This window comes from Haemorhous mexicanus, chromosome 1 (assembly GCF_027477595.1).
Source record: "Haemorhous mexicanus isolate bHaeMex1 chromosome 1, bHaeMex1.pri, whole genome shotgun sequence".
Classification (NCBI taxonomy): domain Eukaryota; kingdom Metazoa; phylum Chordata; class Aves; order Passeriformes; family Fringillidae; genus Haemorhous; species Haemorhous mexicanus.
Window position 1 is genome coordinate 146,314,797 of NC_082341.1, and position 17,563 is coordinate 146,332,359.

General features: G+C 45.3%; 1 protein-coding gene across 2 annotated transcripts; it reads right to left on the reverse strand.

Moving 5' to 3' along the window:
- Positions 1 to 11,031: 11,031 nt before the first annotated feature.
- On the reverse strand, positions 11,032 to 17,130 carry KLHL38 (kelch like family member 38). Of its 2 annotated transcripts, none has more exons than XM_059866459.1 (4): positions 16,854 to 17,130; positions 15,197 to 16,306; positions 13,355 to 13,460; positions 11,032 to 11,874 (listed from the first exon to the last, which is right to left on the reverse strand). In XM_059866459.1, the coding sequence occupies exons 2-4, from the start codon at positions 16,175 to 16,177 to the stop codon at positions 11,588 to 11,590; spliced, it is 1,374 nt and encodes a 457-aa protein (XP_059722442.1). In that variant the 5' UTR covers positions 16,178 to 16,306; positions 16,854 to 17,130; the 3' UTR covers positions 11,032 to 11,587. The 2 variants fall into 2 exon arrangements, with proteins under 2 accessions (XP_059722442.1, XP_059722433.1); XM_059866450.1 differs by having other exon boundaries at positions 14,828 to 16,306; positions 16,854 to 17,129.
- Positions 17,131 to 17,563: the final 433 nt, after the last annotated feature.

Genomic DNA, 17,563 nt, shown 5'->3' on the forward strand with positions numbered 1-17,563 from the left:
CAGGGTCACATGAGGTGCCTCTGCTGGGCTGGAAATGGGAATGGGTTATTTCTTCTGAGTTGAGTGGGCCCCTAAAATACGAACCTCATTTCAAATAGCATTGGACACAGCTGAGTGCATTTGTCTTCTCCAACATGCAAACTGGAGACCAGCTCTTTTCTGCTCAGCATGGAAAGGAAACAGAACTGAGACAGCAATACCCATGTCTGTGAAGGTATTTAAGCATTTGTTGGGATCCATGCATCGTGGCCAAGCTGTTTGTTGATAGTAAGACATAGTGTGGGCAGCAGGTGCCTAAATCACGTTTTTCCAAAGTCCTAAGGTACAGTCTTTATCACTGGGTCAGGTTTCTCCTTGCAGGACCAATTATAGGAAGGGGCTAATGCTACATGGGCAGGTTCCTCTGTTTATTTTCCATGGTGCCCCATCCCTGCAGACACTTTTCCACCCCGTGTTGTGCAGGCGTCTTGGCAGAGGTTGCTCTCAGCACCCTGCACCACTCGTTCCTTGTGGATGCCACAGAGGAACCACCTGTTACTCTAAATCTGGCAGTGTTTCCTCATCTTCCCTGCATCCCCATTTCAACTCCTGTAACTACATCTGTGTGACCTGTTTTCTCCTGCTAAGTAGAAACTTGGGCAGTCACATGGGGATATGTAGGGTCACTCGTACTCCCCTGACCCTGTAAATGTAGAAGGGTTAGTTTATTTACAGAAAGTATGGTTTATATATGGTTTTCCTTTCATTATTTTAGATGTCAACTAGAAGGGATCTGCTTGTTCCCTTCAGTAACAGCAAGTAAATAGTCGACCTGTTTAGAAAAACTTAACACTAGAGACCTGGAGAAATCCTTGGATGCAAGATGCGTGCTGAACTGTGTGTGACCCTCTGTAGAGAAACATTAGCTTAATATATTAGTAATTGTTTTTTAGTGAAGATAAAAGAATATTAGAGAAAATATACAAGGCTTGAGGTCCAAGTTCCCTGTGCAGTCCATTTCCCATTGAAATCAAATGGCCAAAATGAAGAGGTCAGCAAAAGTTTGCTTGAATTCTGACTGAGGAAAACAAGGAAAGCTCTTTGCTCACTCCAGGCAGTGCTGTTATCAAGGGGATCTGGTCACAAAGACCAAGGCCAGAGTTTTCAAAGGCAGTTGCTTGATTTGCTAGCCCCTCTTGAAACACACTGACTGCAGCTGCTTTTGGGAAGTTGTGAAAAACGGGGAGATCCAGAGACCCCCGTGCTGGTCCTGGGAGACTTAGCCAAGGCCACAAGGCTGCTTTGAAGCCTTTAACCTATCTACTGTCAGGTCAAGCTGCAGGGCAAAAAGCAGGAATTCTGACTTGCACAACTGCTGACGAAGTTTATGCTGTTGAGCCTCCTGGGTTTCCAGCTTGGGCATCTTCACACTGTGTCCCCTTTTGTACTGAGACGCACATGCAGAGGCCAAAGAATGAAGATGTCTCATGTTAACTGTAAGATTTCAGGCTGAGTTGAGCTTACCAAGACAGGTGGTGAGTGCAGGCACCCAAGGAGTCATACTTGGAAGACAAGATTGAAGGACTCCTGCAGTTCACAAATGCTACTTGGGAACCGGATAGTCGAGTACTGCCAGTTCCTAGGATCAACTTAAAGTTAATAGAGTGATGGCAGGTGCCCAAACATCTTTGCAATCCTACATTTGCAGAGATGTTTTCATCACAGAGCAGACAAAATAAAATGGCTTTTAAAACAACACACCCTGCAGGTCTCTGTCCTTGCCACTGAGTATATAAAATTTAAACTAAAAAAAAAAAAAATCCTAACAAAAAAAGGGAATGAATTCATATAAATAACGTAATTAGAGAAGCTTGAAAGCAGCAAGAATGTGTGAGACTTCAATGCATTTTTATCCTTATAAAATAAAACAGATGCTGAGAGGATGTTACAAGAAGGCGTCTCAGAAAGGCTGGTGTAAAAACATTGAAAGAACAGAGAAACTTGATTTTTTCCAGGAAGACAAGCAGGAACCTGGTTCTGCAGACCTGGGATGTAGAAATGGATGTTATGGAAATGCTGTGTTTTGGCATGATCTGAAATTGCAGACTTGGGAATTAATTGGGTGCGTGGAGTGCTCTGTACATCCACACATCATTATGCTGAATTTGGAAAAATGTTTCAGATGACCTCAAAGGGATGATTTTCAAATCTTCAAGCTTACTTGGAGATTGCCTAGAAGCAAGAGAGCCTTTGCTTATGTGAAAGCATCAGTAGCCCATGGGCCCAATCCACCTGCAAATCCTGCTATTGTTTGTGTCCTTTCATAAGGTCCTGTTTTCCCCATGGGTCTGTAAGTCCATAGTCAATACATCCTTGATTTCTTTGGAAAGCTGTGTTAAAAATCCCTACATCTTAGAAAAAGGAGATGGGGGCTAACTTCAGCACTCCAGCCATGCTAACTTTCCTTTTTTTTTTTTTTTTTTTTCCTCCTTTCGGGGGGAGGGGGCGGTGGGTAGCTTCAGTCAAAATCAGTCCCATATTCTTTTCATAAGTCTTTGTGCTTATCCAGATGAATTCATTTAAGATCATAATTATATTAATTAATAGCATTGTTTCTACAGGTGTAGCTAGTTCTTAAAGAGCAAGTAGCTGCAGTAGGATTGTACAAAAGCAATCTTTGGCAATTTACAAAAGGCAGAGTTTTTTTAGGCTTTTGCAGATTCATTTGAAATGCCCTTATGGGGTTGGTATCATTGTTATTTTAATGATGTGGCATTGGAGACATGAAAGAAACAATGCTCTACCCACAATCACTCAGCAAGTCACATTCTTTTTCACTTACTGGTGATGCCACATAACTGCACTGCTGATACCCACTAGCAAACTAACTCTCATTTCACCATTAGTGATAACCAAGAGGGTTTCCTCAAGTTAGATTTTAGGCAAAATTCGAAGTAGGCTTTGAGCTGATTCTGCTGTGAGACACCATCCAAATGGTGGTGTCTCACAGCAGAAATGACATGACCAGAATGAGAAGGGGTGTGATCTGCCACAGGACTGTAAGGCTAATAGTTCACAGTTTGTCTGTTCAAGAATGTTTACTTAATTTCATGTCACTAAAAGAGCAAAATGCTGTCCCCTTTTAATAATGAACATTATATTTCACTAAAGAAGAAGTAAGACAAGAAGTGATAACAGAAATGCCTCTGAAAATAAGCTTTTTGTTTCCCAGCCGATGCAAATGTATTCTGTCTCTCCCTGTTTCCCTCTTCAAATACACTTGTGTGGGTCCCACCTATGCACCAGGCAGGGAGATCAAGATCTGGCTCCACAGGGATGCTTTGTATTGTCCTGAAAGGAAAACTTAATCCAGGGAGAGGATAATGCACTCTTGAGTTACTGGCTCCTTCTTCCTTGTCTTGGACAAACTTCCTCTCATCTCCAAAGAGTTATCTGAGTAGAGATCTCAGTATTCTCCTCCCTAGAGTTTATTATGAATTTATTGAAAAAAAAATACAATCCCTTCAGCTATGAAAACTACCTTCATTTGTCTATAAATAGGCTTAACCTCTTAAACTGTGTCAGATGCTGCAGATTCACCAATTTGATGTAGATCTTCAGATCTTTTCTGCTCCTACAGCTCCAGGGCAAATGACTCATGCTGTTTGCAAGTGCCTATCCCACTGAGCCTGGCAGTATCAGTATGGCTGAAGATTCCTACTAAAACCTGGGCAGGGATTTTCCCCTCATCAAGCTGAGCTCATCAACATACTGCAGCCACAAATGAGTATGTTGTACTTACATGAAAATCCATGCATTTGCAGTAGTCCAGCCACAGCCACAAATCAGTAGAGGAAAATGTGTTCTAGAGTCAAACAAATATGATAAAGGCAAAATCCTATTGATCCCTGTAATAATTTTCCCAGCTGCATTTCCCTTCACTAGTGGCAGTCCTAGGAAGATTGGTCTGCACTACCTATTACCTTACCTTTGAAATCACTTTGGAAATATGAAAGGGAAATGTCAAAGTATTTTCAGACAATCTAAATGGCTTTTATAGCTTGTTCCTGGAAATCACAGTTCCCTGAGCTGTCTGATTGTTTGGTCCTTACTCTATGAATCACTTGTTTTTAGAAGCAGAAGGGATCCAGTTTCCCATGGGCGTGTGCCCATTCCTAGAGTTGTTCCACCCCTTCTGCTACTTTTCCTGGGGAAGGGAAAAATCTTGACATGGAAAATCAGGGGACAAACTCTTCTTCTAGGTGAAGGGTAATGGTTCCCTTCCGGCTATGAGGCACCTGGGGATAGAAGGGTTGGTGCAACCAGTTTTGCCCAAGTTTCCAGAAAGTCCTGGGCTTTGGCACTTATTTGATCATATTTGTGCGCTGATCCATAGACCAGGGTGACACATGGAAAAGCTGAATTTTATTTTATTTTATTTTATTTTATTTTATTTTATTTTATTTTATTTTATTTTATTTTATTTTATTTTATTTTATTTTATTTTATTTTATTTTATTTTATTTTATTTCACTTCTACTTCAGTTATCCAGGTTATGGCATAAGGTGTTGCTCTTGCCTAATGAATGAGCTGGAAAGTCCAGCTGATGGTGCCCTGAAGGCCATCTGTGTCCTCAGCTCAAAGTTTCTCCTAAGCTCTTTGGAGTGAGGGCCTGTGTATTTTGTGCTGCCATCACAAATAACAGACTCTCAGCTTGATATCCGTGATCCACTGTGCATGTCACATTTCATGCCATAAAAAACATGTGCACAAGGTTGGAAGGGCAAACTTACTTTTGGCTTCCCTGCCATTTGTAGTTCAGTTTGCGTGCAACCCTTCTTTCATTGTGTGTTGCTACTTTTGTCCTGAAAAAATTTCCAGAGCCCCTGGAAGAAGAAACAGGCTCTATTTACTGACATTTGTCCCAAGTTATTATGAGCAGACAACTCTTGTAGGCTATAAGCAAGATCTATCAGCCAGAAGCCTTCAGTCAGAACCTACCAAGGCCAAAGAGTTCCTTCATTTAAAAAGGTCTGAATTAGCCATTAAATGTCACAGCATCTTGGAGAACATCCATAGGACCTCTCTGCTTTCCTCCTTGGTCAGGGTTTGAGCTGGAATTCAGTTAAGTTGCTGGGAGTCTTCACTGCTGGATGCCATGGCTCTGTGTGCACACACATGGGTTAGTCCACACTATGAATTAATTCATTAGTTAATGAATTAATTCAGCTGCAAGTTCCACTGCAAGGGAGTGCCAGGGCTGAAATGTGGCCTGAAGCACACTGAGGCATTGTTGACACAGCCTGGGTGATGAGGAGCCTTTCCGTGTTTCTGCACAGGATGAACCCAGGGCCGATGCATGGGGGGGAATCACTCTGTGCCATCTGCTCCCTCTCTGGCAAGCTTCAGTGCATGGCAGGGAGTGTCCTCCTGTGGCTCACCCCTTTGTGTGTCCCCAAGGGACACAGCTCTGACAGGCTGTGGGACACAGTCATGTATGCCCTGACGTGCTGGCTTCCCATTTCACATTTGCTGATGGTCCTCATGCCAGAGGCCAAGTTTACTTCACAGAGGCTATATTCTGCACTGCTCAGGCTGTCTCTAGGATCCTACCCAGGGAATAGATAAACAGAACAATGTTTGAGCCTCTGGTACATTTTAATGTCATTTTCAGGGAAATATATGTGTCATAACAACACAAAGCAGGCACAGTTCCCTTGCTTTCGATCTCCCTGGTGCCAGGGTCCACGTCATTCCAGCATTGAAACAGATCCAGCAAGATCATGGTAACTTTGCTTTCTGAAGTGCCTCTTTTGCCCCTTGGTCTGTACTTGTCTCTTGTCTTCCAGCAGTGTTCCTTACTCATGTCAGGGAATGTCACGTACTGTTATGTTAACATCTGATTTTCACTGGAAACCCTAGGGAACTGGGCCCTTATCTCCACATACCATGCACATCAAAATAGTTTAATCAAGCCTATTAATTCCAGGGCTTGCTGCTGATCTGGATAAAACACTGCCCTTTCCCAGCACTGAAGCTTTGTAGCCAAGTTTCACATTGCAGCACTCTCCATTAAGTTTGTTCTCTGCTCCTTGGGGCTGAACACATCCCCCTAGAGTCTCCCAGGTCTTACAGAGAAGTGCCAGGGTTCAGCCCTAAGGCTCAGATTGATTTGGGCTGATTTTCCAGACCGGAAGCATCCCATCAGTTTGAAAATTTGGACTTGAGAGTCCTTGGTGTCACTTCCTGATGCTCTGGGCAGTCATTGTCACATCCAAATGTTGGCTCAGGGCAACTGCAGAGCCCAGGAAGGCATCCAAGAGCAGAGGGAAAAGTCAACAATGTGCCAAGACCGGGGCAAAACTCAGGGCATGTCATTACAGATGTGGCATGGGGGATCTGAGGAAGCAGACATGCCTTTGTCCTTGTCCCAGCATGCCTGCTTTAGGGAGGGGTGGTGGGACATGGCTTATTCATCAGAAGGCACAGCCTGGTCAAGAAACAAACTTCAGAGAGCTAGACATGGGAAGATTAGATATAGTAGGAGGATGGTTACAAGCATCTTCCTGACCAGATGAAGAAGTGGACCAGATTCTTCCACCTTTCCCCACCTCCTGCAGGGTTTTACCTCATGGCTCACCCCTGACTCTTAAGGCAAAAGTCTTCAGCAGCTGTGGGGATGCCTAGTGTTTAAAGCAGCCACGAGACATGTGCCTGTTGGCCCAGGGCTGCTCGAGATGTGCTGCTGCTTGCTTTTCTGGGAAAGGGCTCTTGCAACATGAAAGAAGCACAGGCAAACAAAGAGCTCTGGGGAGAGAAGTGACAGGCAGCAGCTGGAGCAGTGGGTGACTTGCCGAGTGACAGAGCAGTTGGGCTCCTCGCTACTCTGCTACTATTTTGGAAACATCAATAAACAGAAGAGGCCAGATCAATCTCTCAGGGCTCCAACACAAACCCTGAGGAGCCCTGTGGACATTGATGGCACCAGCAGCCTGAGACATAAGAACTCTGCTTCATTTCGACTGTGGACAAACTCATCGAATTTAGCCACTGCAAACATCATTAGCAGTCCACTAATTAGCAGATCTCAGCTCCTTTGCAGGTGCAGCCTTGCACTGAGGAATTCATGCTCATTGTGCCATGGAGAATATGACTTCAACTTCTGCCGGGGGAGCTTTCAAGCAGCTGGAAAAAAGTATGGATGTTTATGTTTTTAAAAAGGGATTGGTTTTGCTGCTGTCAATTATTAATGGCTCTCAGGTCAGGCTAAGGAACAATGCCAGGGATAAATTACCCTGTATGCTATTCATATATGCTCTACCCAATTGTTTCCTTCTCAGCTAGAGGATTCACCTCCCAATGAACTCCTTGGCATTTGGAAAAAGAGGACTGACAAAGCAATGAACTTGGTGTGCCCATTTATTTATGCATTGACATCTTTCCTACTTTGTCAGGTGTGTTTAATCAGAAAGAAGCAGGAAATGCATTATAATTATAAACATATTGCTGCAGAAGAAAAAGGCTGCCCTTGGAAAGGACTGCATTGTTTGATAAATGGTTACAGTGAAAAAACACAGGCTTAACCTACGACTTTTTGCTGAGATCAAAGCAAAGTTGCTGCCACAGGCTCCCTGTGCAGCAGGACTCAGCTCTGGGTTTGCAGCAAGGCAAGGGGAAGAAAGTTGAAAAGAAAATGCAATCTCCTCCTTTCCTTTTCTTTTTTTGAAACTTTTCCCCTAGTACTAAAAAAAAAAAAAAAACACAAAAAAACCAAAAACTCAACCATTAAATATTTGCTGTTAAAATTAATAGAATTAGTGAAGAACCCAGCTGTGAACACAATAACTAGGGTCATGTCCAAAGCCCCTTGTTGAAGCCATGGAGAGACATTGTTTTCAGTAGGTTCTGACTTGGGATCCTAATGAGCCAAAGCAAAGATGGAGTTAGGGAATAACCCTGGGAGATTCTGGCTGTCCTGTAGTTTTTCCACGTGACCTTGCCCAAACTTGCAAACTGAACCCCAGTCAGTATTGTGCTGCTGCTGTGAAAAGCAAAATCCTTCTGGGCTCTGAGACCAGGAATGCTGTAGGTAAAATGCAGAAAGGGTTTATTTCCCTTCTCAGCACTGCAAGGCTGAGCCATGGCCCTGCACTTAAATAAATATAAAAACCACCAACAGACAAACTGAAAATTGTCCAGAGGAGAGCAACAAAAATGATCAGAGGTCTAGAAAACATGACTTATGAGGAAAGATTGAAAGGGCTGGGTTTGTTTAGTCTACAGACTTTGAAACATCCTAATAAACTCTAAAGATGTAAAAAATATACAGCATCTAAAAGGGATAATCGATTGCCCTTTATCTCTGTGCAGAAGGTACCTCACAAAAAAGATAGTATTAAAAGCTCTGAGGCCAAAACACCTCAAGTTTGTTACTTGGGGAGGGATCAGAGCATCTCATAACAGATTTTTGGACAAGTACCTTGAGGGACTGGGTAACTCACTGTCCCATGGAACAGACTGGTTTCAGCCATGTGCTCCTATGGTTTCCTTGATCTAGTGACTGTGTCAGGGCACCTGAGGACAAGGCCTTGGAGGTGATGAACTTTTAGAGCACTCCCTGATTTGAAAAAAATGTGGCAGGTGCTCAACCTTTTTAGAAGTTGCAAGAAGAAATCTTTTTTAAAAGCCTCTTTTCCGTGGATCCATGGTTATTAAATGAAGAGCAACAAATTCCCACCTTTTCATGGGGCCATCATTGCATTGTGAAGAACCTTGCTGCTCTCCCTTGGGGGATTCCCATCTAGGTGAGTACTCAAATGCTTGAATATTTAGATGATCAGACCTCTGAAAAGGCATGTAAAAGTGTATCAGGTAGTACAACCTTACAGATCCTGCTCCAAACATTCCCCTCCTGACAATGGAGAACGAGGTGCCTTGGCCAACCCTTGCTAGGAGTGCTTTTACAACTGTAGAGCAGTGAGGATGTTATTAGGTACTGGTCCAGGTGGTGCTCAGCACCTGCCTAGAAAGGCAACATCCCTTCTCCCCATTGTGCCCACTCACAATGAGTATCCCATCCTGGAGCTGCATGTGCTGCTCCCTACCCATGACTGAGCAACTTTGCTATCCCTCATCTGTCTTGGAAAGGCTCAACACTGTGTTCTGATTTCAACCCCTCTTCTTCAAAGGGCCCCAAAAGTTTTGTCAGAGTCTACATCAAAACTCACCACAGGACAAAAGCCTATTAGAAACCAGGTTTTGAATTTAATGCCCAGCAATCCCAAATTCCTTGAATTATGGGCATGAGGCAGGAGGTTTGTGAAGGAAAGGAGCACAGGGTTGCTGCCGGAGCAGAGCTGGCCATATCCCTTGGCATCTCCAAGGACTGGGGGTCAAGTGAGGGCTCCCTAAGAGATGGGGGAAAGATGTTGTGCTCAATCCAGCCACAACCCTGCCTCTTTTTTGCACTCCCCATTTCCTGCCCAGCTCTGCAAGGTACTGCTTGGTCCCACATGAAGACAGAGAAAATCACTAGTTATACGATATGGGAATTTAAAAAAAATCCGTTTGCTTCTAAGCATAAACCTATGACTGAGGCAATGGTTTGCAAACATGGGATTATGGCCCCAAGTCAACTTTTTTTTTCCCCTCAGTTTTGGGTACAGTCACGAGCCTGGCAGGAATCTGTGTCAGCTAAAATGCATGGCAGCAACTGGCGTCTCCTGGAGTTTGGAGCTGAGTGGGTCACAACAGGATGGAGTTTGGGAAGGCAGCACTGCAGCATTAGGAATAAACATCTCCCTGGGGCAGACTTTCCATAATTGGCCATGACAAGGCTTCTTTCTCCAGAGAGCTGGAGCTAGTCTGTGAGGAAACAGGATGAATCACTGCTCCAGCTCAATTTGGCAAATGCCATGATTTCGTTCTGCTCTGCACAGGGAGGAGATGATGATATAGACTGAAAGACAGAAGAGAAATCTAGCCAAAGGCTTCTGAGCTGGGAGAGGAGTTTGAGTTCCCACTCATTTTTCAAAGGTTTACTCAGGTCCTTAGAAGGAAACCCTGGCAATACCCAGTGGTGCTAAAACAATTCCCTTTATCAGCAAAGGGAGGGAACAATGGGGACTCCTGAACACAAAGCTCATGCAAACAATAATAGCCCTTTTATTTTCCATTGTTAAACCAGCAGTTGATACTAAATACTTCCTTCCAGCCCTCTATTTTGTTAACTATTTCTGTCACTCTTCTGCTCAATTTATGGGAAGGGATCTTAGTGTCTGGAGCTGGTTTTCTGCAATGTGGTGGTGACCACATGGCTGTGCAGCCTTTTGTGAAGAGGAAGGTTGAGCATGGTTTCCTTGTGCCGTCCTGTAGCCTTTGAAAAGTTCCACTTTTTTTCAAATATGAAGAAAAATGGGTGTTGTTTCTGCCAGCCTTTCTCTGGATACTGGTCATCTGTAAAGCTCCTTGCTATCTCAGCAATCTTACCCAGCCCAGTTCACAGCCTGTTCAGTGTCTGATGATTAATCCCCTCCCTTTCAAAGTATGCACTTAGTGGCAGAACCCCATGAAAATATTGGTGGAGCAGAGCTGTTTTGCCAAGTGGCAGATTTAGACTTGCTCTTCTTGGAAAGCTGGCTTCCTGTCACTGGCTTTGTCTCATGGGCTTTTTTCCAGTGGTTTGGAGAGAGGAGAAAGGGAAAAAGAAATTGTTCCTCCCAAATACCTCTTCTCTTTTACATCCCCTTTCCTCTATGTGTCCTCTCTGCTATTCTTCATTTCAGGAACTCCATCAGCCAAAGTCATCCTAACTAACTCCACTGCTATTCCTCATGAAAAAGGAGAAGAAAGATCCCTGCAAAATAGGATCCCATGAAAAAGAAGGTGCAGACAATCTTAATTTCCATCCCATCTTCTCCTGATTCTTCAGAGGCCAGGCAGATGGACCAAAAATCTTCCCTGCACTGTGGAAGAGTGTTAGCTCAGAAAAGTCAAATCTTCTTGTTGCAATATGAGAGTGAGTTCAGATCAAAGCATCAGTCTTTTGCCAATTTTTAATTAGCTGATAGGAACATTAAAATTTTATTTCTTATGAGCTGACTACCACAGCAAACTCAGGCAGCTGCTCCTGGGCTGGCTACAAGACTGGAGCTTGGGGCTTCCTATTCTAAGCACTGCCACCACTGGAAAGGAAAGCTCGGTCAGCAATGAGCAGCACAGGGCTGTGGCAGGCAGCTGAGTTTGCATGACAGCAAAGATCTTACTGCCTGGAGATAGCAGCATCCCCCTTCACTTCTAAAGTCTGTACAAGGACAACTCCCACACTGGTTCTTAGCCAGTATCTTTCTCCTGTTTCCTCCTGAGATGCTGGGTAAGGCCTCCAGACTGGACTCAACAGCACCACATGCAATATCAGCCAGGTGAATACAGTGTGAGCAAAGCTCATGGCCTTTCTGGCACAGGGGCTGGAAGGACTAACACTGCTGGTGCCTTCAAGGTCAGGACTTTGTGTGACCCCATGAAGATTCCCCATGTGCTCTCTGCAGAGTGAGGTGGGTTCTTTCTGGGAAGAAAAGCACAAAATATCAAGGAAGTACCAAGAGTTGTTTAGAGAAGGTTAGAACAGGGGACACACTGGAGTGTCAGGCACCCATGGTCAAAGAGTTTGTGTGGCAGTTTTCCCTTTTGTGTCCAAGTGTCAGTCTCTGGATCATAGCAGTCCAAGGAATCCAGGTCCTTGATGACATTATCTGAGGTGAGACATCGTCCTCCTGTGACATACAGCTTGTTCTTGATGACAGTGGCCCCATGATGCATTCGTCTGTCCTTCATGTCTGCACATTTAACAAACTTGTTGCCTTTTGTATCATAAGCAATTATTCTCCGGGTGTACCCTGAATGCAAAGCCAGAGGTGGAAGAGACAGATGGGAATTAAGCACTTATGGCCAGAAGAAGGAATAATAATGATATATTTCATGCTGGTCTTCAATAAAACATTATAGTAGTACATAATTTGGCAGAAGTAAGGTATCTAAACTGAGTGATGATGTGTCACAGGAATGCCTGGTTATCTTCCTTTCCTGTCTGTCCTCATCCTGTCTCGTAGCACTTTGGCAGCCAAGGCTTGATGAGCACCATAAAGCCCATCCATCAGGCAACCAATCTGTCAAACACACTTGGGGCTTGCAGTTACCTGCACATGCCTTCAAACATCTGAAAATATTTCATTTTACCAAACAGAGTCCTAGAGCTTCACTTGGAAATACAGAAAGCAGTGGCACATGGGATGGGCTTTGTTGGGTTGGAGTTGTAGCTGTCTGCTGACTGGAGCTGGGTATGCAACAGCATGGTGCCACCAGTGCTCACTCCACTCCTGAAGCCCTCAGCACCACATTTGTGCTGGCCACCACGCCAGTGAGCCAGTGGACAGCTCTTCCTCTGATGTTTGATATAACCTCGTATCAGCTGAGAGGCCAGCGCTGGTAAGAGGGTCACTGCCCTGGAGCAGTGGAGGTGTGGAAGCTTGGTGTACCCAGCAGGAACTTGCCCATGTAGAAAAACATGAGCGTGGTCTGAGGTGAGGGCAATCTGCCTTAGAGGAGCTGGACCTTTGGTCTCAGCCCTCCCCTCTTCTCACTGCAAAGGATAGCAGTGGCCTCGCCCTGAGGGGTGACACCTCAGGGTGTTGAAGTCCTGTGCAGTTTGGGGTCAATCCTCTGCTTTGCTAAAGATACTATGTGTCTCATTTTTCCTTAAAGAATTCAACACCTGCTTTGTCCTGGCAGTCTGTGATCAGGGAAGAGGTATTAAGGACTGTAGAGGGCCCAGTTATCAATGACATGATGCTCCTGACTGCCACGGGCAGAGGCTGGTCCTCGGGTTGAAAAAGACACAGAAGTTTCCTCTTTCCAAGTGTTTTGCACTCCTTTTAGGATATTTCACAATTACCCCCATGAGGCAGCTAAAAGACCACTCAGCACCTCATAGACCTACAGCCCACCCATCCTGACAAGCCATCCATGGCCTTGTGGTGACCTTGCTTTCCATTCTTCCAAGTGGAGCAGACAGGCAGGACCAGGCTATGAGTCAGGAGGGGAGGGTCAGGATCCCCATGCTCCTGGCTTCCTCCCAGGAGCAGTAACTTGCTTTTCCTCAGTTTTCTATTTGGGGTAAGAAAGTGCCTCATGGAGAACTTATCTCCCCTTCAATTGCCATGAGGCTCCAGAAGAGAAGTGTATGGAGGGTGGGCACACTCCCCCTTTCCTTCCCAAGATCCAAGTGCTTTTTGAGGGAGCACCCCAAACAGGAAGGCTGCGAAAACGCCCAGGATCTGGGTAGGGGGAGGGAGAGGAAAGGTGAAACAGAGCCCTTACCACCTACGATGATAATCTGGTCTCCAATCACAATAGCTGGTGCACAGACATTCTTCACTACTCTGGTCTCCATACGAAACCACGTATTCCTGGAAACATGGTAAACCTGCCAAAAAAAAAATAAAGATATTCACTCAGCTGTTTATGTTTCATTTTAACTGATATCTGTAATTACAGAGGAACTTCTGGGTTTTATTTTGCCCTAATAATTACAATCCTCTGGGTCAAACTGCTGGAAATCTGAGAATGTACCCACTTTTTTTTCCTAATGGAAAAAAAAAGCATTCTGGATCTCCAAGATTGTGTGCTGAGGAGATGCTAGCACATGCACTGAAGCAATGGATCTGCCATTTGAAGGCTTCTTGCATGGCCGTTAAATCACTGTAACTAGTTCTCCCAAAGGGCAAGCTGATTCATTTCATTTTCCAGTTATCCTGTGTATTCCTTATTAGCCTTAGCAATTTCCTGGGCAAACAAACCTCAGCTTCAGCTAGCTCCACTGGCAGCCACTGTGTTTGCCCAGCTGCTATATATATATGCTAGTGACTGGTATGCACTCAGACTGGCAAAGGGACTTAGAGTGGTATCTAAGTCATCGATTTATGTGAGAAAAAGAGCTGTTGCCAGATGATGATCATTCAATCATCTGCATCCGGGTGACACAAACTTTTATGTCATGTTATCTGCTTCTTAATATAGCAAATATCACCAGGGCATCTCCCCACTAACTGATAAATACATTTCCTTCCCCCTGATAATGAAGTACTGTTATAAAGCATTGCTCATGCCCTGATTGCCATCTTAGCTTAATGATACTTCTCAGTTAAAGCACCTTGAACAGTGAGAAACACTCCTGGGAAAGAAACATTTCAATATTACTGAAGTTTCAAATCAGATTAGTAAAAACGTAACGTGTTTTTTCCTCCCGATAGAGTGTAACGGCTGAAAGCAGGCAGAGAGCCAGCAACATGTGGCAGGAGCCACATTTTTAACACAGCTGTTTATCCCAATTGACTGTCAGTTTAAGTTCTGGCCCTTTGATGAGTGAGTATCTAATCGCTCTAACGATCGCGAGCGTTTGCGTTTGCTGCGAGCGAGCAGGTGCAGGCTGAGACCCCGCTCAGGGCCAAGTGCAAGCACCGATTCTGGTGAGATTGGCTACAGGCACGGAGCCAGGCAGGGGGAGCTGCTGCTGCTGCCACGGCATCACCTGCGGCAGCCCTGGCCCTAGGGCCCACCAGTGGCACGACTGACTGACACCCAAAGCAGCGCCTCTGGGGCTGCTGCCTGGAAAACATTCAGAAGGGGAAAATGGAAGAGCTGCAATGCTCCTGGAGGCCATGGATCAACTCATCCTGCCTCTTGCTGCAACACACAATGGCGTTTTTTGAGTGGTTTGATTTCCTCATGAAGGTGATGGACTGCTGAATACCTTAGAAGAAATTGCCTATGACAAGCAGGACTGACCATTACCTGGATAAGCCGAACAGGGTTTTGCATTATATCTTCTCCCCCAAAGAGGTAAACCCTCTGATCTTTGGCAGCAACAGCAGGGTGAAGGACGGCAACAGGCATGTTTGCCATGCTCTCACAGGTGTTGTAGACACTATCATATCTTTCCACAGAATTCAGGATTTCCTGGTTTTCACCAATTCCACCGAATGAGAAAATATAATTTTTATATGCCAGGCTTCTGTGGGAGTAACGTGGAGCTAGCATGTGCTCAATCAACCTCCACTGATTGAGTTTGAGGGAGTAAATGTAAATATTACCACTGACCAGACTTTTCTTATTGCTAACAGGCATCCCTCCGAGCACAAAAATATTGCTGTGTAAACTCACTGCAGAGGCTTTGTAGAGGCGCATGGGAAGTTTGGCCAGGCTCAGCCATTGGTTCGTCTTGTCATCATAAAGCAGGACATCCCTTGTTGTCTGCTGGCTGTCCTTCCTGCCACCAATGATGATGAGGAACTCTTGGTTGGAGTACCTGCGAGGGACGTGCATCATGGGTTTGATGTCAGGCGTGTTGGTGCTGTACAAGGAAAACATGTGTCTCCGGGCTGACTCCAGGATGCTCCTGCAAGTGGGTGAGGCCTGAACGAGCGAGTCATTAGCAATGAAATGGAAGAGGAAGGTTGGATGGACGTACTGAAGTCGGACCTTCTTGAACAACTCTTGGATGTAGCCTTGTCGTGCCTGGAGGTCGTGCCGGATCCAGACCATCAGTGCCTCAAAGACCTGCTCCTCCTCCCCACAGAGTTCATCATCCCCAAGGTAATCGATCAGCTCCATGGGACAGAGGTCCTTCAGGTCCTCAGAAGAGGCCACCAAGGGAAAACATTTCAAAGCCATAGCCTTGGCTTTCTTATTCAGGCTTTGGCAGTTCAAGATTTTTGCCAGTCTGATCATGCTCAGGCAGTTGTCAGGGGTCAGCTTGTCTTGGAGGTAGGTAGAGCAGGCCTCAAACAGCTTAGTGTACTGCAGCATGGATGCAGTCTCCAAGAGGCACAAGACATTCTCAGTGGATATGAGAATCTCCCCAGTGTAAACATAAAGGATAATCTGATCCAAAATATCAGCGTCGATGCCCTTTAGAATGACTTTAGGCTGGTGACTCTCCCTGAAGTTGTTACAGAACATTGCCTTGAAGTATGGGCTGCTGGAAGCCAGCACATTTCGGTGACAGGGGATTTCAAAGCTCCCGGAGCAGAGGGTAACATCGGTCAGCATCCTGCTCTGCCGCAGAGCATTCAGCTGCCTCAGCAGTTCAGAGGAGAAGTCCTGGTCTTTGAAGAGAAACTCTTCAGTGGATCCCTCTTCCATAGCAAAATGTGAGAGAGATGAATTTTGGACTTGGCAGAAAAAAACCCCAAATTCTTAGCAGCTTTTATTGAAAAATCCAGCTCCAAGGGAACAACTCAGGACTTTGATGTTGCTGTAAATATCTGTTCACTATTACACATAAAAATGGAACATGGTTTAAGCACAGTGGGAAAATAATAAAGAAGCCAAAAGGTCGCTAAGACCCTTAAAACTTTCATAAAGTTATCAGATAGGTTGCAAGTCTGAGGTCAGCACTGCCTGTGTCGTTGGCAAGAAGCAAAAGCACTGAAGTTATCTCACTGATTTTGGATTAAAGCTGGAGGGCTGAAGCAATTGGTTTGTTCATTTCCATCATGTTGAATAAACGCACTTAGACATTTATTCACGATTTTAAAGTATTAGCAGTTTAGTAGCTTGTGCCTCTTTCCTCTACAGTTAGTCACTCCCAAAGAATGCAAATCTGGCAGAGCTGAACTCTGCAGCAGGACGAACAGAACCCTAGAGGCTGGGAATCTGCATTTAAAGTTATTTATTAACTCTGCTTAGCTGTGGTTTTTTTATGTTAATCAGACACACAATGACTAAATTAAGTGCCAGGCAGAACAATATGATGAGTATCTACGGTCATGGCTTAACTGCTCAACCTGCAGTGGAACCGAAGGGTAGAAACATTTACCTTCTGTTGTCCTTCACTGCATGCACTTACTCTCTGTCGTTTATTCTCTGCTGAGTTTTTCCACAGCTAGAGCCTGGACAAAACCCTATAAACCCACGGGAAGTTTCTTTCAGTAGGTAGGTGATTCATAGAGGGTGCTTTCTGGCCGTGTTTATGCCGCAGCCGGTGCCGCCGCTGCCGGGGCTGCGCAGGAGCGGCGGGCGCGGGCATTGTGTACATTCCAGCGCTAAGAATAGGCGCGCAGCGCTCCGCGCTCTTATCGCATGTGACGCCGCCGCTGCCTTTTGCAATGACCTGGCTGGTTCTGAGCATGCCCGAGTGGTGTTTTTCTGGCAAATGTTTACATATAATAAATAGACACCGAGAGGAAAGTTCACTTATAAAAGTCCTGGCTGTCCGTTTGGAAACAGTGGCAGGGCGCTGTCCTAAAGTGCCTGGGAACTCTAGAAGCCTGTAAACAGTCTGCAATGCCTCGCACTACGCTGTCACCGGCGTTCCATGGAGAAAGGCGGAGAGGGAAGGGCTCCGAGGGCCTCCGGTGGGATGGACCGTGTCTCCACCCTATGGAGAGATCTGGGGAGCATCAGCCTCTTGCAGTGTGGTGGGAGATGCTGATGCGCTGGGACCCCTCCAGCGCTGCTCCAGGGTGGGCAGGGAAAGCCCAACTACCTTCACCAAGCAGAAAGTGAAGTTCACCTTTGGAGCAGTTT